This window comes from Pelodiscus sinensis, chromosome 6 (assembly GCF_049634645.1).
Source record: "Pelodiscus sinensis isolate JC-2024 chromosome 6, ASM4963464v1, whole genome shotgun sequence".
NCBI lineage: Eukaryota > Metazoa > Chordata > Testudines > Trionychidae > Pelodiscus > Pelodiscus sinensis.
The window spans coordinates 5,022,392-5,044,313 of NC_134716.1; the positions used below are offsets into that span (position 1 = coordinate 5,022,392).

Here is a 21,922-nt window from a genome sequence, read left to right on the forward strand (position 1 = left end):
CAGAGTAACCTCCATCTGACATCCACCTAGCCACGACCAGTTTCACATGTGCACGAAGGCAGATGCCTTTGACGTATCGTCTCATTTTGGCCACACATGGAGTCCTGCCTCTAGGCATGCTGCATCCAGAACAAAGTGTGCACAAAATTCAGGGAGTTAGGGGAAGATAGGGCTGAGGTTTTTACAAGATTGATGTGGTTGCGAGAGGGTGGGTATTTACACCTGCTTGCTCTATTCTTCAACAACTATACATTACTGGAACAGCGGCGCTATTTAAAGCCACCATACGGCAGCGCCAGTCAGCAAAGCCCGCTCCAGCAAGAACAGCAGTGATCAGAAATAAAAGGGTGAACATCTTGGTCCAATGATATCAATGGCAAAACTCCCACCAAATTCAATAGGGGCAGGAAAGCTCCCAGGGACCAACATGTGTGGCTGTAACTAAAGTTCAGAGCTTTGCGTTTTTTGTTTTTAAACAGTCCTTCAGTTTCGGTCTTTATTTTTTCCACACTTTTTACGAAGCATGCAGTTTACCACACCTCTACCAGCGTCCCTGATCGTAAACGGTCTGGTCCATCGTTAAAGTATTTGCCCTGCAACAGCACCCAAAGGCCACAAGCAGGGACTGGTGCCGCATCCTCTAGGCCAGTGGTTTTAAAACTTTTTTTCCTTATGGAGAAACTCCTGCAGTCACTGCTGAACTTGATGGGAGCAGAATTAGACCCAACATAGCTGGCTGCTGAAAACCTCCCACCCTGCACATACAATCACTTATCGAAAGAGGCGATCCCTGACTAACGACTTTAAGGGCTGTTAATATTACACTGGGAACAGATCCCTAGAAGCATTTTGCTGTGCTAAGAGAATGTCCTTCACCCATTGCTTTAGGCAAGGTGAAGCAATGGGTGCGAGAGGGGAACCACGGTGGAAGAAACTTTCCTTGGGGGATGAGGGCTTCTAGCCAGCTTTAGAAGGGGACCAGTCACCACTTATGATAAATGACTGGGCAGCCCAGCAAGCGAGCCAGCCCGCTTCCAAGCTCCTTACAGTAGATCTCCAGACTGATTAGGAAACTTGTTCTGCCAGTCCTGCAGCTCATTAGAAACGCATGTCAAGCAATGATTTACCTGGTCAATTAGCTTCTATTAACAGGCTCTCCCAAGGAAAATCTCCCTTTCCTGGCAGGCGATTCACCGTGCTACTTAAAAGGCCTAATATGCTTTGAAGTCCTACATGCAAAGATGTGCTTTAAAGCAGATCCGCCTGCGCGGCTCACTAGTATAGTATTGATGAGTGTGTGAATGGAGAAAATCAATGGACCAATGACTGCGAACTGCTGTCAAGAAGCCACTGAAAATACCAAGAGCTCAGACATGTCACACAGCAGAGACAGGAAAAAGCTAATGTCTCTATATAGCCACTATGAGCTATCATTTTACCAAGAAGATTTCATATCCAGGCAGTTTTTCGGAAGTTGAAAAGGCTCAGCTGCTTCACATAAACCCCCAGCTGTAGCGAATCCTTCTCCTCATCTCTCTCCTTTTGCTTCCATTAATGAAAAACTCACTCATCGGAAACAGGAGCGAACATCTAAAATGTCAGAAAATTCCATTTCTAGGAGGTGTGGAATGCAGCCTGTACAAATCCTCTCCCGATCATAGGTTCATAGTATTAGAACATCGAGACCATCCCCCTAAAAGGACAGGATTAGAGGCTCCAACCACCAGCCTGGCACGGGCTTACCCTGAAACTACAGCTAATTGTAGCCTCAAGTACAAGCAGCAATCAAATATTTGGCTGCAAGGCCAGAAGGGTTTCAAAGTTGGAACCGAATTATTTTTAAAACTCACATCATATTTATGCAAACTGGTTTAGTAACCCACAGAGGAGCAGATACTCCTCTGGTGTAAACTGGCATAGCTCCACAGTCTTCAATGGGACCCAACCAGTCTGCTTCCCAATGAGATCAGAAATAGACACACAAAAAATACATTAAATCCCAGTTACCTCTGTTAGAATGTGCTCCGCCCCTAAGCTTTCTATCCCAACTGTACAGCAAACATTCCTCTGCCTGGATACTCCTTGCATGCGTTGCAGCTTTCAAGAGCAGTACAAATACAGAGCACTGTATTTCTGCCTGCTATTTTCCCTGCAACACTTTAATATAGATTCCTCAGAGGCAAGAACCAAAACTTGAAAGACATTTAACTACTTCCCCCTGCTCTTCCTGGTTCCCCACAACAACTTCCCTCCAAGAGACCTGCTCCAAATGCCCACAATACAATGAAGTCACACACATGACCCCTCACTAGCATTAAAGTTTAACTGTTTGGAGACTAGCCCAGAGAGCGCTTGTGAACGGTGCAGCTGTCGTGGCTTCATTCTTTTGCAGGCAAACAGGAAATGGGATGCTCAGAAATACAGGGTTTACTCCGGTCTTTAAAGCCTCGTCTTTCAAAAGAACGAACACAGGGCACGTAGTAGGCAGTGGTGAAAGTAACTTAGAATTTCTGACAGGTACTGTCCTATTACACCCCCGGAGTCCCTGACAGCTCTTAAAATAGCTCCCTGCTGGCTTTTGCCGCAGCTAAGCCTGCTCTTGACAGAGCTACGCACCACGGCGCACCTGTTTACTTTCACTTCTGGTCGCAGGCCTCTCCGTTTTCCACAGTTTTATTTCATTAATTATGCAGTGAAACAAACTTTCCCCCTTTTTTCACAACTGACAAGACAAGCCAGGGCTCTGTCAAGCAGCCTGGATGTTAAGTGCATTGTGTTGGCTACCCACGGAACTGCTTGTAACAAAAACAAGTCACCATTCAGACACAGCTGCCTACATTCGTTCCCTTCTGCCTCTTCTCCAGGCAGGCAGCTGAGAAAAGCAGAGTTAAGTTAGCAAGAATGCAGCAGTGCTTGACTGACAGCCAGACATGACCAATGGATAACAGGACAGATCGCACTCCATGCCAGGTTGTCACTAGGGCACAGAACGGTGCAACTCCACGGAGCTCGGCAAATGGATGTTATGAGAAGTGTGGGCTTCTCCCCTAAAACGCATCGGTTTTGTCAGGGCTGTGACAACACATGCCAGCTGAGCACATGACCACAGATGCTTTGTACTGATCGGGTGTGTGCAGTTTTCTGTTCAGCTGCTGGCGTGTTGTGCCCACAACGTTTTTTGGGTTTGGTTTGTTTTGCTCTGGGAGGGGGCTAGGAACCAAAATGATGTTAGCAGTCAGCCAGTCCTTCCTCCCCTCCGGAAGTACAAGCAGTCTCCCAAATAGTACATGCAGGAGAGCTGCAATATTATCCTGGACGAGAGTCAATATCGGCCCTTTTTTCTTTCGAGAAACATGCACAGGTCCCAATTCTTCCTCTTCCTGGGAATGTTCCACTCACACTTTGCCCCAGGCCATGTGCCCACTCCGCCCCAGCCCAAGGTCCAACTCTCACTCCACTTCTTCTCCCCCCCACACACCTCCAAGGCCCCTGCCACGCTCCACCTCTCCCCCAAACCTCTTCACAAGCTGCCAAACAGCAGCTGGATGACGCTGCTGCCCCCGTCAGCTGCTGGACGGCGGCCCGGTCCCCCCCGCCACCATCTGTGGGTTACAGACTGTGGTAATAATCAATCCCGGGTCCTTCTTCAGACCCTGACTTTTAATGTTACGAATGTAAGCTCATAGGAAAAATGAGGAGTCCTGTGGCCCCTTAAAGACGAACAAATGTATTAGCGCACCAGCTAATGCTGGCAGATGCATGCATTGCAGGCCACAAGAGCTGAGGCCCAAATACATTTGTTAGTCTTCAAGGGGCCACAGGACTCCTCGTGGCTTTGGCTGAAACAGACTCACACGGGCGACCCCTCTGAAACGTAAGGTCCCAGGGTTAGGTCAGAAAGAGAGTATCAGTGGTCATCCTCAAAGGAAACTGCCCAACTCCTTCCAGAGAGAAGCCTTTCAGAAACTGGCGACTAATCCCTTTTTCTCCCATGACTGCAGACTGGCCACTTTACCTTGAACGGTTTCTTAGAACGCATGCTAATTATCTATGCGCAACCAACGTGTTGTACTTTGCATTTAGCTCCGAGTATCTTTCCTACACCTGAAGATCTCTGTCTCTCAAAAGCTTGTCTCTCTCACTCACAGAATAGTGATAGAGATGTAGCCGTGTTAGTCTGGTGTAGCTGAAACAAAAAACAGGACTGTGTAGCACTTTAAAGACTAACAAGATGGTTTATTAGGTGATGAGCTTTCGTGGGCCAGACCCATTTCCTCAGATCAAATAGTGGAAGAAAATTGGCATGACCATATATACCAAAGGATACAATCACAAAAATGAACGCATATGAAAAGGACAACAATTATCACCTCTAATATCATTAGCTCACAGACATTTACCTCCCCTCCTCATTCCCCTTCTGTTCTGAAATTTGATTTGTCCTTTTCATGTGTGTTCATTTTTTTGATTGTATCCTTTGGTATATATGGTCATGCCAATTTTCTTCCACTATTTGATCTGAGGAAGTGGGTCTGGCCCACGAAAGCTCATCACCTAATAAACCATCTTGTTAGTGCTACATAGTCTTGTTTTTTGTTTCACGCACAGAAGGTATTCCAGGAAAAGATACTGCCTCACCCACCTTGTCTGTCTACATCACAGCTACATCAGCGTAAGACAGCTTATGTTGACCTAGTTCTGTAAGCCCTGGTCTACACTAGGATTTTATTTCGAAACAACCCCCCTTTGGTCGAATTTATAAGCCATGGGTCCATGCTACCAAGCCCGTTATTTCAAAATAACGGGCCACTTAATTTGAAATTTGAACTCCTGCTTTTCACCAGGAGTCACGCTAATTCCAAAATAGTTATGTCGAAATAACAGTAGTGTGAATGTGCCAGTGCCATTATTTTGAAATAACTACTCACCAGAGTAATTCAGACTAATTACACCCGTGCTCCCTGGGGCTCTACGTTGAGGTAGGAAGGCCAACGGAGTCTGCCTCGGACTCACTTCAAGACTTCCCTGTAGTGTGGACATGCTAGTTCAATTTTGTTAAATCGGGAGTTATTAAATCGACTTTACTAATTTCGAAATAATTTCCTAGTGTAGACATGGCCTACGCGTTTACGCTAAAACATTGCTCCCACTGATGTAACTCGCTCATGACACTAACTTAATTCCAAGTTAGATCAACACGGTGTCAGTGTGCAGGTCAGTGCCAACATCGACTGTTACTGCCTCTCAGAAACCGTCCCACAATGCCCCATGCTGGCAGTCAAAGTGGTGCAGTTGCTCCTGGTGAGGATGGGCAATGCCAACACATGGCACATAGTGTGGCTGTGTAAAATGGATTCTTTTACTGTGGTGGGTGTATGTCGATGCGATTTAGATCAACTTAATTTTGTAGAGCAGGCTTGTCCTTTGTATCTATTTGTCCTCTGTCTATTTGACTGTGTAGGCCTTTGATGTGTTAATTTCCCACAACAGTAACCTCGCAGGTTTCTTGAACCATTCTGAGCAATTCTTTTCTTTCCCGGTGAGATGCTAATGGCAGCCTTGAGCAGCGAGGGGCAACCTAGGCCTGGCTCCATGTTGTGGAGGGGGGGGAAGCTTGCACCCTTGACCTCTGGCTCTGGAGGCGGGTACCTTATCCACTGGAGGAGCCCCCCAATCTCCCTACATTCTGGGCCCCTTTTATCCTTCCTATGTTTAAGTGTGCCAGCTCCGCCCCTCAGGAGGCTGGTGGTGCCTGTTGTGGGAGGGGCAGGGCTCGAAGCCTTGACCTCATGCTCCACAGGCAGGTACCTTATCCACTGCGCCACTGGAGAGGCCCACAAGCTCCCTACCTTCAGGGCCCTCCATCTCAGTGGGCTGCAAGATTGTCATAATCAAGGTGGTCTCCTGGGCTAGGGCAGTTTTGCTAACAGCGCTTACATGCCTAGAATTTGCGAGGTGCACCGAATGAACCGCAGCAGCACTGTGATTGGCTGCAGAGGAAGCACATGACTCACACGATCAGCACACACCTCGCTTGCAGCACCCTGGCTTTACGTGCGAGTCACTTTAGTAACACCGGTAGGAAAAAACAACACTGATGGAGGCCAACAGAACCTGGCAACCCTGTGTGTGGGCAACGGCAAACAAAACATGGATTTCAGAGCCTAACATGAGGAAATTGTGGCCCAAAATTTCATGTGCTGAGATCAGCCTCCACTACTTGGAAAACTTCCAAGAGCCATGAAGAGGAAATAGGTTTTTCTTCTTACCCCTAATGAGAACAAGGGAAGGCTATTTAACGAAATAATATCTTAGAGAAAGTTAATGGCCACTGGTCCAACTATATAGGAAACACAATAACTCAGCCGAGAGACTCAGAGGAGCAGCCATGTGAGTCTGTAACTTTACAAACAATGAATAGTCCTGTGGCACCTTAGAGACTAACAAAAACATGTAATACGAGCTTTCCAGCGCATAAAAAAAACAGCAAGAAAATGGTCTGGTAGCACTTTATAGACTAACAAAACATGGAGATGGTATCATGAGCTTTCGTGGGCACAGCCCACTTCTTCAGATGACCAGACTTACGATTAGAGGATAAGAAAACTCAAAATACATAGGAGAAGGGAAGGGGGGGAGGGTGGAGAAAGATGCTCTGTCACCCAAAGTATCAGGAGAAAGGGTGCTAAACCTGAGTAGATAAAGATCAAAGTCAGTGGATGGATTGCCAAGGCAGGAAGGATACCATTCAGAAAGCTGTTAGCACCTTCAGTGATAAAGGCTCCACCACCCCAGATCTGGATTAAGTCCATAAGTAATAAAATTGAATTTGCATATGTATTGTAATTCCAAGCCTTCCCAGTGGATTTGACTTGAGGAGCTGGCCTGTGACAAGACTGCCATTTCAACCAGAAAGGACATTGTCTCAACGACTTGATTACCTGCATCCTGCTTCAAAGGCCTTTTAAGAATACACTTGAAAGAGGATCCTCTGAACTGTCATTCATGCTCAAATTCGACACTTTACACTCAAGTTTGAATAAAGACTCTAATTACCTTACCCATTACAAAAATAGCTTCCCCAATTATCACCTCTAATATCAGTAGCTCACAGACATTTACCACTCCCCTCCCCCCCCCCGACCCCTGCATTCCCCTTCTGTTCTGAAATTTGATTTGTCCTTTTCATATGTGTTCAATTTTTTTTAATTGTATCCTTTGGTATATATGGTTGTGACAATTTTCTTCCACTATTTGATCTGAGGAAATGGGTCTGGCCCACGAAAGCTCATCACCTAATAAACCATCTTGTTAGTCTTTAAAGTGCTACATAGTCCTGTTTTTTGTTCCAACTACACCAGACTAACATGGCTACATTTCTATCACCTTCAGATCTGTGAGATTATGGTTAGGTAAACAGAAACGTTCTGCACACTGGCTCGTGATACTGTATATTTTTGTTAGTCTCTAAGGTGCCACAGGAGCACTGAATTTTGCGTAGGCGTTTATACCCAATGACTGCAAAGTGGATGCAAAATACTACCAATTCAGAATGGCTGCATTTTGCCCTGGTGGAAATCACTACACAGTAGGGCAATAGGGACTGAGGCTTAATAGTCTAGATCTGCGGTGTCCAAGCAGTTCGGAAGCAGGAGCTACCAAAGCAAATGAGCCACATTATTCTGAAAATGTAAATAACACAGTGGCTACTGCTATAGCCAACTAGCCACACTCAACCAGCCAATGAACCACATGTGGCTGGTGTGCTGGGCACTACAGGTCGAGGTGCTGTAGTGCAGCTGTGAAGGTACACAGCTCTTCTAAGCTAACCGGTCTTTCAGGTTGTATCCCCCGCCACGCAGCAGTGCCACGAAGGTCAAGTACAACCTTACAATTCTCTGCAGTTCTGACTACATGAAACCCTCCATCTTGACTGTAGCAAAACAAGAACATCTCAGGGAACCGATGGTTACACAGGCAGACCAGCTCTGGAAGGAGAGAGAGACACCTCGGCTATTCAAACCCACAGGAAGTAGAAGATTGTTTCTCCGCAGGAATACAGGCCGCGCCCAGGTCTGGTTCAACCCCATTTCTCCCCTCTTCCATTCCGCTGCCAGCCAAAACAGCTGGACAACTGAGCTGTAGCTGGATAAAACAACTGGACCGAGAAAGGCAGGATTCCTTTGAAAAACAAGCAAACCTGTATACCAGAGAGGCTCAGCACAGCTCCCACAGGAGAACCTGCAAGCCGGCTGTTTTCCACAAAGGCAAGTGGCCTCAGTCAGATTCTGCAGGTCATTGTCACAGTGATTGGGGGGGGGAAAGGTTCATGCATAGTTGGTGTGAGGACTTACGGAATGGAGTCTGGGTCAGCAGCTGGCAGGCTGGCAGGGGAGAAACACCCAGATACAAAGGAGCCCATAGGAGCTTGCAGCCTGGAAGTCTCTAATCACTTTTTATTTATTTATTCAGAGCCATGTGACCGGCCTTCACAGTGCAGCACTGCTGCCTCGGAGAAAGAGAGCCCCTAAGAGCTGCACTGCCGGCCCGGCTGCGCCTCTCCTGTACGTTCATTCAACGACTGGGTTCTAGTCAGCCCAGGCATTACGCCCAGACTCATCAGCTGCTCTCTAATCAACACCCAGGGCCTGATTCTCAGCTGCACGACAGCCCGTTTACCCGGCCAGCACGTCATAAAAGTACAGGAAAACCGTCCCTGTATCAAAGCCCTCAAGACGGCTTCGTTCTGTGTTTGCAACGGCAGGAAGAAAGTCAAGGGGCTGCTTCTCTTTTCTTTTCAAAAAGCAAAACGATTTTCGATGTGAACGTGGAACTCTCATTAACCCTTTCCTGTCAAGCCAGGATCGTTTGCATATTGATTGGTTTTAAAGAACCAGCTGTGTCTTTTGTGATCTGTTCCTCTGGATGCCAGAACCCAGCATTTGGAAAGGTTTCTCTTGCACACACTCTCTCTCTCCCCCAAATTTGTGTCCCCAAATCTGGAGAGACAGTAAACTGTCCTGAGTGGCTGTAGATATTTAGTTCCGGGATCCCTCCAATAGTGAGAGCTGCCCAGATACTGCTCACCCATCCCCCCACTTACCTATCTCCTAGACCTCTTTCAGCCAGAATCTGCATCCCAAATCTTAATTGTTATGCATCAGCTCTGCAAATGCTTTAAGCATGGGGGTTGTCTCATTGCATGCAGTGACACGGATCACACGCCGAACACTAAACCCATGTGTAAATCTGTACAGTACTGGACCCCCACCTGCTCACTAACTGGACCCAGAATACCTGGCTGTGGACTCTCCATCCAGCGACCCTCTGCTCAAGAACACCATCAGGAGGGTCAACATGACAGGAGACTACAGAAGGCCTCACTGGAGCTACATCAAACACCAGACCACCACTTTGGACTCACTGAAACTGATCAATGCTAACACTCGCATTAAATTCCACCAGGCCTGGATTTCACTCTGTGCCTGCAACAATATGTAGCGCACAGCGGCATCTAGTGACTGCATGCGTGAAAATTTCTCACTGTGATGTCTGCCTGGGAACAGGGAGAGACTAGTGGAGGATTTCAGGAGCAGAAAGGGCCAGGAAACCCAGCGAGTGAAACACAGAAACCGACAAAACAACGTGTTTTTAGCTAAACTCACGGTCAAACCATTTTAACTGAAATTTTCCCATAACATTCAATGTGAGCCAGGGGAAATTTCAGTCCAAATAAATGTTTGGCACACTTATTAGTAACCACATGTGGGGTTTTATCATGGGAAGTGCTTGGCAACCTAATCTATAGAAACTCTGCCTGGAAAAACAAAAACAAAAACAAAAACAAAACAACACACACACACACACACACACACACACACACACACACACACAGAGTCAAGATTGGTTAGGAGGAATATTCGCCCACACAAACCTTTTAGGAACAAAGAAATATTGAGTCATGACATACAACTGTAACATACCTTCATGCCTACGCATCCCATTCACCACTCTCAAGGACAACACTCCACCCCTCTATAAAAAAGCCCATAAAGTTACGTGTGCAGTAACACAATATGCACACCACATTCCTCACTGTTCCACTACAATGCACAACTCTGACCTCCGCTACTTCAAAATACATGTCTGGAGGACTTGTGTGTCCCAGTGAACTGTAGGATGTATTATCCTTTCATGAGGCTTTTAATTAAGTTATTCTCTGTTTTTAATTATAGTTATTTTAATGATGCTAGTGCCGGGGTGTCGTGTATTAGTCATGCCGTACTGTGGTTGCCTGGAGGGATACAGCTAGCTTTTTCCTGTACCTAGTTTAAGAGGCAGATATGTGTTGCCTGGCCAACAAAGTGCTCCAGCTTCTGAAGTTGTGAAAAAAACACAACTTCATAGCTGTATTTGTTTCTATTCACTCTCTCTCTCTCTTTTTTTTTTTTTTTTTTTAAAGAAAGGGGGTGAGAGAGAAAAACAGCTGGAAATGTCTATGTAAAATACCACATAAGGGTTACAAATCTAAAATAAGCTCAAGAAGTGCAAAGTTATGGCTTCCACTGCCTTTTCTGAGCAGGAAAGGCAACGTTGCCCAAAGGAGCTAAGTGACTTGGGACCTACATTCCCTGACTTTCAGAGACACAGCCGAAGGGTAGGTCTACACTGCACAGAAAACTCGGAGGCTGGCCTGTGCCAGCTGACTCGGGCGGGAGGGGCGTTTCATTGTCATGGAGGGTTGGGTGGGGGTCCAGGCGCTAGGACCCTGCTGCATGACTCACACTGCCTTGCATGTAAACTTGTGTCTAGCATGCGGCAGCTGACTCAGGCTCGCGGGACTGGACAATTGCAGCCTGCACAGCCGGGCTCAGGCTGGCGCCTGTGTTCTAAGACCCCGCGGTGTGGATGGGTCTGGAACCCAGGTTTCCGTGTGAGGCCAAATGTACACACTGCAGTTTTATTGCCCCTCAGACTGAGTCCCACCAGCTCAAGTCAGCCAATCTGGGATCACTGGTGGATCTTTTATTGCAGTGTAGACATACTCAGAGTCTGCCCACGCATTCCACGATCCCGCACGCTGACTTCTCTGCCCCTGGACAGCCAAGTCTGGAGGACACTCCAGCTGTCCCCCACTGCATCCCAATCAAAGGGTTAGAGCAGGCACCTTTCAGGAGGGTGCTAAGAAGCCTGGGATATGGGTAATTGGGCTGGAGCTCAACAATTCTTCACTTGGGTAGATGCTCAAGTTGCAGGTTATCCCAGCCAGGGTCTCCTCACTTGTGTTCCACTACTCCTGGTCTTCCCACGCAGTGTAAACAAGCCCTGATGGGCCAGGCTGGGGAGAGGATCTTTCTATTCATTGGCTGTGTGGAGCCGCAAGAAGGGAACCACTGCCTGCAGGGATATGCCCATTTCTCTGCCGTTCCGCGGCCATGTCTTGGGGCAATTCCGCTGAGCAGCATTACTGTGGCATTAAGGGCTGCCAGTGCTGGGCTCTATGCAGGTGTCTGGCCTCAAGTGGTTTGCCGCATTGGCTGCAATTGCTTCGTGCCCATTTGTGCCACTGCCTGGCAAGATCATACCAGCTCTGCCCTTCCTGGCCTCTGTTCCCCACGGAACAAAAGATCTACTACCTTCTCGAGCCTGCCCTGTTCCACTCCCCCATGTGCAGCACAAGAACAGCAACACTGGGTCACACCAAAGGTCCATCCAGCCCAGTATCCTGTCTGCCGACAGTGGACAATGCCAAGTGTCCCAAAGGGACTGAACAGAACAGGGAATCATCAAGTGATCCCTCTCCTATCATCCATTTCCAGAAAAACAGTGGCTACGGACACCATTCCTGCCCATCCTGGCTAATAGCCATTGATAGATATAACTTCCGTGAATCAATCTAGCTCTTTTTTTTAACCCTGTTAAAGTTCTAGCCTTCACCACATCCTCTGGCAAGGAGTTCCACAAGTTGACTATGTGCTGAGTGAAGAAAAACTTCCTTTTGTTTGTTTTAAACCTGCTGCCTATTCATTTCATTTGGTGACCCTGAGTTCTTATATTGTGGGAATAAGTAAATAACTTTTCCTTCTTCACTGTTTCCACACCAGTGACGATTTTAAAGACCTCTATCATACCTCCCTTTAGTCTCCTCTTTTCTAAGCTGAAAAGTCCAAGTTTTTTTAACCTCTCTTCATATCGGACCTGTTCCAAATCCCTCATCATTTTTGTTGCCCTTTTCTGAACCTTTTCCAATGCCAGTATATCTTTTTTGAGATGAGGTGACCACATCTGTATGCAGTATTCGAGAGGCAGGCGTACAATGGTTTTATATAGAGGCATGTCTTATTCTCTGTCCCTTTTTTACTGATTCCTAACGTTCTGTTTGCTTGTTTGAGCAAAACCTTTTAAACCCTTCTCAGGGGAGCTCAGACGGCTTCATGAGCCATCCCTCACCAAGAAATATTTGTAGCTTCAACTGTAAACCGAGGGGGTTGTTGTTTGTATCGCTGCAGCACCTGATACACCACTCTCAGCACGAGGCTTTCTGCTGCTTTAGATGGGCAGTCAGATGGAGAATTTGAATGCATTGCTTCTGCATCTGACTTGCTTCTCCTTCCTCCCTCCGCCCTGCACTCTTCAGCCTTCAACCCAGCACAGAGTACGATGTCTGGCTGACCAGACAGGTGTTACAAAACCCAGGAAACGGCTGACAAATACACTACATCCTCTTGCTCTTCTCTAGCACGGCCTCCTTGTCTTTCTCCTTGGACAACAGGCAGTGTGTACACTGTAATAATTTATTAGATACTCTTCTCTTGTACAGTTTCTAACATATAGAAGTAAACTGCATGTGACCATCTGTGGAAAACAGAGTAGTTATGGATGCCTTGGTACAAGGGGAGTGAAATCCTCACTCGACTGAACTCAATGGCAAAACTCCCTCTGACCAGTGTTCCCTGTAAGGTGGGTGCTTGTGCGGTCACTCAGGATAGATTCAAATGCCGCTCACCTGGTGAGCCAAGTGCCCCCCGCTAGGTGTTGTGTTTCTAGTGGTGGTGCACATTTGAACACACCTCAGTGCACATAAAGTTATTCTGCACATGGATGAAAAAGATTAGTGGAAACATTGCCTTTGACTTCAAGGAGGCCAGAATTTCACGCCCAATATTTAACTGTCCGCATGTGCCTTAGCTATTCAGATCAAGGGGGCTTTATAAGCATTTGATAAAATTACTGCTTCTGAAATCAGTGGGGGAAGATCTTAGACAAAGGGCTTGTTGGCAATCTGACACTCACCATCTTGAGAAGTTACATTACGGCCTCTCTGCTGCCACTTAGAGAGAGATCACAGCTAGGCCTACAAGTTGTCGATAGTGAAAACTGTTCATTTCTGCAGCAAAGCACGTCTCTCTTTCCCTGGAGCATGTGTTTCACGGGACACGGCTATACACACTGTTTAAAAACATTCAGCATTACCAAGTCAAAACTGAACTCTGAAATATGCTGCAGAATCAAATGCCCATTAAAAAAAACATATAAATACATTTCTTTTACCTGTCCAATTCAGTAAGCTCTGTGACATCTGTTCTGAAGAGGGTATCACTTGCATCCCTTAGTCTGCTGTGGGTCTCTCCGCAGTGACCCCGGATCTCACCGTTTGTGGGAAGTTTACAGCTGGCTTGCTGTCCCGAAGCGGAAGTTCTTTCCAAGAACTGACTGCCTTCCTTGATACGTTGCTGGATCATTGGCGTGAGTGGCATTTCAAAACTAAAGAAGCTATCAGGTTCTGAGCATAAAGTTTCCAGCGATTCGGCGCTGTAGTATAAAGACGCATTGTCTAGAATGTTTTCAAACTGTGAGCTATACACATCAATGGAGACTTCTGCATGCCTTTGTCCAAGGACATCTTCATATCCTCCCTTGGCAGCTTCTTCCTCCTCCATGATCCTAGGAAGAAACCAAAAAAAGTCAGTTTCCCTTTTGTTTGATTACAACTGCTGAGTAAAATCTGCTTCTTTCCCCCAGTGAGGGAGTGACACACACATAAAAAGCGACGGAATGGTCCAGAGTCCTAGTTATTCGTATACGACGCAGACCAATCCTTCGGTTCCAGTGCCGTGCTGCAGGACAGAATTGCCACATTCGCCCTCCCTGCTGCGTTACAGTTCTGAGGAGGGAGGAAACAACGTTCTGTAGAAAAGGGAGAGTGGGGGGGAAAGGATGGTGACGAAGAAACCGCATCAGCATGTGGCACTGAGTGAAAGCTACAGAGGCCGCGAGAGAGAGGACTTTCTGCGCCGTCTACGGAATGCGAGGCTGGCGACTGTGCTAAACCGGACAGCCCCTTTCACGCAGAAATGGCAGCGCTGCAGGTTCAGGCTGGGTTTTGTCTGCTCCGGATGAGGGTTGCGAGTGGCGGAAGGGAGCTCTGTTGTGGTTAATAAAGGGAAATGATGAGTGCATGTAAATGGGGCACTGCAAGAATTAGCTACTTACAGTATTTCCTTGGTTTCCTTATAGGCGCTCTGGCTCAGTCAGCCAGGCTGTGCAGGGGGGGGATCCCCCACCTATTTTAGTAGGTATTGGCACTGATTGCTGTCCATTATGTAGCAGTGTCGATACAGCTCATCTTTGGCCTGGTTGAATGCAGCGTCCCAGTTCCCTGTAGAACTGAATTCTTGGCCATTGGCCCATAAGAACCTATGGCCTGCAGGCCCAGAGCTGGCTGTTTCGTTCCATCTGACCCACGGCAAGTCTCCACGCCACAGGTCACAAGCCCTGAGCACGGGCACTTCCCTGCCCCAGGAATGAAGCCCCTCCCACGCTCTCATTGCGTCCCAAGCCTTGCACCCCAAACTTCCTTCCACACACCAACTAGAGATGTAAAATCCCCGTTCATCAGTTAACCCCTTAAACCTTCGGCATGCAGCTCCCGCTCTCCTCCACCTGCACCCCAAACTCCTCATCCCAAGCCCCAAAGCCTTTGCCTCCTCCTCCTACACCCCAACCCGCTGCCCCAGCCGGGAGCCTGCTCCTGCACCCCAACCCCCATCCCACACCCTGAACTCCTGATCTCCGGCCCCACCCCAGAGCCTACAGGAAGCCCTGAGCCTTCGCGTCCCTCCCCCCTCAGGCATTTGTATGGCCCGACAGGGTCAAAGGGCCCCCCCGATAGAAAAAAGGTTCCCGTCCTCCCCCCCCAGCCGTAAGAAGTCCTGTTCCCCGCCGCAATGCCTCCATTGCTCCCATCATCCTGCCCCCAAAACCCCGCTACTCCCTGGACACACCACATCCTACGACGTGCCCCTCTCACACTTGCTCCTGGCTGCGTAAGCTGGGCTGGGCGAGCGGGGGAAAGAGGGAGGAGCCCTGGCCCAGGGCGGGGAGGAGCGCCAAGGGGAGCTCTCTGGTGCCAAGGCGCCGGCAGTTGGTCAGAGCACAGCACCTCTCCGCTCTGTTGCTACGAGTGCAGGCCCGGCCTGGCTCACGCCGCACGTTCCCACGTGCTCCGCACGTATCCCGGCTCCCCCTCATCCCTGCCTTTCCCTGGCCCTCCCAGCACCACAGCTACCCCCCACCCACCCCTCGGCCTGCACAGGCACGGGAGATCCAGCGGGGGGGGGGGCCATACAGGGAGAGACACCCGTCCCTCCCTCCCTTCCCCCCAGCTTCATACCCATGGTCTGCTCACGGTGCCGGCACTAGCCTCATGCGGGGCTCTGACCTGCAGCCCCATGCAGCCAGGTCCTGAACTCCAGGAGCCGGGGACTTCAGCTAGAGCCCCCCCACCTCTCCCCGTCAGTCTCCTCTGCTGCACTAGCTCACCCGCCCCATCCCCTGGTCTGCCTCCTCCCTTCACCCACCCGTGGGGGTGGGGCAGGCAAGGAAGAGGTTAGTCAGGGTGGGAGGGGGAGCACAGGACACCCCCCCACCACCAGTGGCAGAGGCTGCTGGAGCCTGGGGGAGCCAGTGGGATGGGACAGGGGCGCGAGTCTCCAAGGGCAGGGAGAGGGAAGGGCACTGGGGGAAGGGGGTAGAAGTGTGGGAGGAGCAGCTGAGGGGGGCCAGGATCCTGAGGGAGGGGGAGCTGAAGAAAGGTGCAGGACGAGGAGCAGCTACATAACTCTTGGGGCCCATCTGCCCTCCGAGAAAAGCAGAGACCCCCCCCACACCTCCCCCGGAAAGGACCCAGGGACAGACCCTTCTGCTCCAGCGCCATCATGGCCACAGCACTTTCTGCTTCAAAGCCGGGGGGTGTCCCCGGGCTGAGCCACCAATTCTGCCAGCAGGGGCAGAGCAGGTGGGGGACGAAGGCTGTGCTGCTGGCCACCACAGGGATGGGCCTGTACTCCACCAACACCCCAGCCACCGCCTCAGTCCCCTTCAGCTACCGCCAGCAGCCAGCTCAACAACTGATTAACACCACAGCAGCGCCCCAAGTCCCTACGCCCAATGCCTGCCCCCGCAGATCTCAATCACATCGTCACAACTCCATAGGGCAGTCAAGAAAGTCCTGTGCTTCCCATTTTACAGCAACAGGACCTGGGGCTCTCTGTCCAAACACAGAACAGTACTTTAAATACGAGCACGCACACGCACACACACACCTCTAAATAATAAACAAGACTCCATTTTTTTCTCTCCTTTAAAAGGTGGCATTATCTAGAGGTTTGGTTTTAGATATTCTCCGGGGACAGCTGCAGCTCCATCACTGTAAGTTGTATTTCAGCCCTCTGGAAAGCAACCCGCCTTTAAACGGAAGTGGAAGTGACTTGAAAGTGTCAAGTTCACTCCTGCTGCAAGTCAGCTTCTAGCCTGTTATCATTTATAGAAGGGTAACACCCCGAGAGCCCCAGGCAAGTGCCGTATAAACTCCTCATGACCTGGCTCTCGTAGGATGTTGCCAAAAGTTCAATGATCTACTCGAAGCTTGGTGAACCGCCACCTAGGTTTTTCTATAACTGTTTCAATTGCAACACAGTAAGAATACACAGACATTCTGAACCTAGCCAGCGTCCCTTAAAAGTGACTTGCCACAAGATGATGGGACGAGAGGTGTTAAATATCAGCGAATTGAACAGTTGAGTAACCTCGTGAATTCTTATTGGTTAGTCAACTATTCCATCGTCCCTGGAGACAGGGACTGGCAGCCACTGCTCCGGCCGTAGTCCCGAGAAGACCCCTACCACGCCATGCTGCTGCCTCTGTATCAGAGAAAACAGCGCAGAGTGCCAGCACGAGAGCAGCCAGTTTAAACCCCAGCTCCCCTTGTGAACCGGCAGCTGCCTCTGCTAAAGAGGCAGCAGTGCAGGGTGGCAGCAGCCCCTGTCTAGGGGTTGGTCTGAGCTCCCGGACCCAGTACAAGCCAGAACTGAGCCTGGCTGTCTGCCCACCCAGCTCCTAATACACTTTACATGCAGAGCCGCAGCAGGGGTAGGTCCCGGACCCATCGCAAGCCAGGACTGAGCCAGGGTGCTGGCCATCCTGCTAAAAAATGTAATGGCAGGTGGGGGAGCGAGGGGAGGGGGGGGGATGTGTGTAGTCTACAGCATTAACCTGTAAGTTTTTGCTTATCGGTTAATCGACTGCACTATTACATTCCTAGTCGGGACACGTTAGGGCTCCTCTCCTCCAAAAGCGTTATGTTAGCTGTGCCACTGTAGCACATTTGGGGAAGAAACTTGATGCCAATCAGAAAGAGCTGTCCCCTAGCATAGCTCCTCCACTAGAGGGGGTAGCTATGTCATGGGAGAAGCTCCCAGGCTGACTTGACACTGTCCACACCGGCACTTAGGTGGGTGTACATTACATTGCTTGGGGAGTGGCTTATTCACACCGTTTAACCCTATTTTGCTACTCTACCTCACGACAGCACACCCTCCTAGCTAATGACTTAGATGATAGGTAATAAAGCTGTTCACTGGCATCTCTAGCCTGTCCAGCCTGACAATAATAAATATTGATCTTGCTTTAACGTCCAGTTGTGGTCAGAAAAGTGGCTCTGTAACAAAATCACCACAATCAAATACTTCTGCTTTCTCTGTTTCTAGCCAAATCCAGGAATTTTATGGCTTCAAACCTGTTTTTACTCTTAATGGCGCAAGCACCAATATCAGGGAAGGAAAGCAAGTTGTATTCTGTTTGGCCACATACACTAAGGGTATGTCTACACTAGCCCCCTAGTTCGATCTAGTGAAACCAATGAGGGCGACCGAAATTGCAAATGAAGCAGGGGAATTCTAACAGAATCCTTGATTGCGTTACTGGTGAAGATGAGAGAAGCGGAAAGAACCCAATTTGGCTTCCAGGCGTAAGCTGGGGCAGGAATTAAAAATTCTTCCTTGTGAATGGATCAAATTCAAACTGGAGTTAAAGAATATGTAACTTGTGTTACTGATGACTGATCTGACACTCCAGGCCCTGGAAATATTTTGATTTTAAAATGACAGCTGAAATTCTCACATGTTCACATGGCTCCAGGAGTTGGGGCTTTAAGAAATCCAGCAAATCCCAGAAGATTTGTGATATCACCACAAGAATAAGCCACACTGCAGCGCCATTCCATTGGGTAATCTTGACAAAACTCAGAGGACCCTGTATAATCAAAGGACGGACTCCCTATGTGTTTTGATGTGAACCTGTATCTGATCGAAGATCAGCCTGTGTGTGCATGTTTGTGGGGAGGACCTATTGTCATTCGTCAAACAAATATGAAGAAAGCAGGATCCAATTTTAATAAGGAGCAAGAATTTGCAACTATTTTTATATGTAATACACCTGAACCTCTTTAATCCGGCAATCTTGGGAAATAGGCTTATTGATGGATTATGGAATTTTCCAGACTATGGGTGTTCGCCATAATGAAGGGTAAACAAAGTCGATTACAGAGTACTGTGCATATATAACATCTCATAAGATAAATCTTTAATGCACTATATTTAAACTGTTACTGAGGGTCAGGGTGCAGGTGTGGGAGGGAGGGAGCAGGAGCGGGATGGAGGGGTGCAGGCTCTGGGAGGAATGGTGCAAGCCATGCTGGGAGTGGGGATGCAGGTCTGGGAGGGAGGCAGAGTGGGAGGGAGCAGGATGGAGGTGGGGGGTGCAGTGTCTGGGAAGAGAGTGCAGTGCATGCTGGAGGTTGGGGTGCGGGTCTAGGAAGGCCAAGTGGGGGTCCAAACCACAGGTGTTCCCAGATCCCAGACACCTGGATTAAGGAGGTTCAAATGTATAAAAAAATGCCACTGTTCTGCTGTAGAGGAAAGAAATAGGGTGGTATCCCTTTAAATTATTTGTGATCCTTCTCCCAGCACTCACTGCGTTCTGTGATTAAAACTCTGCTAGAAAGCAGCCAGAGCAGCAATATATCTGTGGCTTGGCATTGGCTATTGGTGCCAACACGGTGCCCGTGTGGGCTTCTTCATGTGGTCTGAGCAGTGCAAAGAACAAACCACAGAATTCCTCTCCAGAGTTACTGAGCCAAATCTGGACACTACATTCAAACACGAAAAGAAGGTGTTAAGTCCTGCCGCAGCGTAACCCTCAACTCCATGTAAACCGTGCCCACACGACAGTGATCGCCAGAACGGTCTAGATAGGAGGCAAATACCACCATTAGTCAGCTCACGCAGTGTGCTTGGGAATTCATTCCCGGCCCGAAAGAACATTCTTACCTTTCGCTGTCTGTCTCTAGCACATGGTTCTTCCCTTCAGCCGCTTCCTCCCTCACAAAGACTTCATCCTCCCCACCTACAGCTAGCAACGCTGGAGAAAAGGACTCCGAGCCAACTCCTGCTTTGAAATCTGCCTGGGCTTCGTTCCAAATGCTCTCCGACAAAGTGACCAACCCCGGGGACACTGGGGCTGAAAGGGAGTGGCTTGACGCTTTGGAGAACTTCGTGTCTCCAGGCACAGTCCTTTGTACGTGTGCGTTGGCCTCCGACACTGAACGCTTTGCTCCTTTCTGCTCCTCTGCCTTCTGCAGCCATAAAATCTCCACCCCTTGAAATTCTACATGTTTCCTCACAGCTGCCTCCTTCGAGAGCCTCCTCCCAGGATCCACTTGGATTTTTCTAGGACTGTACGCTGAAAATTCCTTCTCAAAATCCGACCAGCCCTCCCCCAGAATATGGCTCACACCCCCAACTTCACTGTCTGCCTCCCGGGCTGGTACAGATGGTCTGTGACAGCTTGTCTCCATCACCTTGAGGACCTCCTCAGTTTTATTATTGATGGCTCTCGAGGACTCTGACGGCATTTCTCCAGTTACTGTTGCCGCCAGATCTTTTTCTACAATCAAATACAGTTTCTCCTCCGCTCTTACTTCAGATGGAGGAGGCATGTCTGAGGGTTTTTCTTGGCCTGCTGGAACCAATTCTCTGGCTGCCTGCACGCCTTGACTGCCAATACTCCTTTCTTTTTCCATCTGCAGCGCTGAACAAAGAGAAGCGTTCGCTCCCTTGTGTGCTTTCGCAGCTTCTCGCTCCGGAGAAATGTTCATAATCCCAGTCTGTCCATCAGCACATGGCGAAGTTTCTTCTTTCGATGGGGCCTCAGCGCGAGAGTTGTGCTCATCTGCATACGTGCCACTTGCAAAAAGAGTGGGCAGGCGGTCATCTTCTCTCCTCTCCGGACTGCTTGTTACAGCCTCTGCTAGACGCTCGGAGGAAGCCCTCAACCCTTCTGCCTCTGGTTCCATCGTGCCATACTCTGGAAATTCATTGGTGACATTCTGTGGGAGAAGAATGCTGCCTCCATGTCCACCTATAGAAAAGAAAGAGAGTGTATTTGTCTATAGGGTTCATCTGTCTGCTTGTTAAGAGCATTGGCTCCATTCCCAGTGATCTGCTAACAGATTGGCAGCATTGCTATGGAAAGCCCACCGCAGGGAAATGCTATGGTACCTAGCTCTTTTGGAATGCTACTGCGCTGTAGTTATTCACAATTGGGCTTTTTCCATTTGAGTTTTGGGGAAGCACCTTTTTACCCAATTAAGAATGCCAAAAAATGTTTGCTGGGCTTCACAGGGATGGCCCATGAATAGCGTGGGACACATGCCAGGTGAGAGAGCTGAAGACAGCAGGTATCCAGAGTGTAACATCCATCTGTGCATTGCACTGTGGTTTTATACATTCATGGTACTGTCACGGTCTCGTTTTAGCTCTTCTAAAGAGCAATGGCATGGAAAGCAACTGGTGAGATCCCACGTGTTAACACAGGGCAAAACAGACAAGCAAAATTGGAAAAGCTGGAAAGATTCCAGTGATCAAGTAATTCATAAATAATGACAGGATGCTAACACTCCACCCTCGTCTCATTGGAACCTCCATAACTGAAGGCTGAACTACAGTGGCACACGGACATTTATCATTACACTTCACAACTTTCTGATAAAAGATTAGATGCAGTGTCAGAGCAGAAAGCTGGGGATGGGGGGGGGGGGGGGGAAGGTTCCCGTTTTGTTTTCCAAGCTGATGAAAATAAAGCAATTGAAAAAACGGACAGCCAGATTTTTCAAAAGAGCTAAGCACCCAGCTGCTCCCATTGTTCTCAGACAACACTACTTCAACTGTTCCCCATAGGAGCTGGTGGGTGCTACACGTACGAATCTCTGGCCACTTCGATGAGGTGCCTATGTCAAGGGTGAGCACTTTGGGAAAGAGTACTTATTTAGTCATTCAGAACAGAATAGAATAGAACAGAACCTCTAGAGGTCATTGAATTCAGTCCCCCGCCCTCACAGCAGGACCAAGCACCATCTAGATAATCCGTGAATGATGTCTGTCTAACTTGCTCTTAAATATCTCCAGAGATGGAGATTCCACAACCTCCCTGGGCAATTTATTCCCGTGTTTAACCACCCTGACAGGTAGGAAGTTTTTCCTAATGTCCAACCTAAACCTCCCTTGCTGCAGTTTAAGCCCATTGC

General features: G+C 48.7%; 1 protein-coding gene across 7 annotated transcripts in view; it reads right to left on the minus strand.

Annotated features, from left to right (window-relative positions):
- Window positions 1-21,922, minus strand: part of PSD3 (pleckstrin and Sec7 domain containing 3) — a 128,556-nt gene that overhangs the window by 78,231 nt on the left and 28,403 nt on the right. For 3 of the 7 annotated variants that reach the window (XM_075931345.1, XM_006111089.4, XM_075931346.1), the window contains 2 exons: window positions 19,668-20,757; window positions 13,552-13,944 (listed from right to left, as the gene is read on the minus strand). In XM_075931345.1, coding sequence (XP_075787460.1) covers window positions 13,552-13,944; window positions 19,668-20,757 — 1,483 coding nt within the window. Of the gene's footprint in view, window positions 1-1,439; window positions 1,591-2,007; window positions 2,384-13,293; window positions 13,434-13,551; window positions 13,945-14,040; window positions 14,745-19,667; window positions 20,758-21,922 lie in introns of those variants that run through there. The other 4 variants (XM_075931347.1, XM_075931348.1, XM_075931350.1 and 1 more) reach the window with 4 other exon arrangements.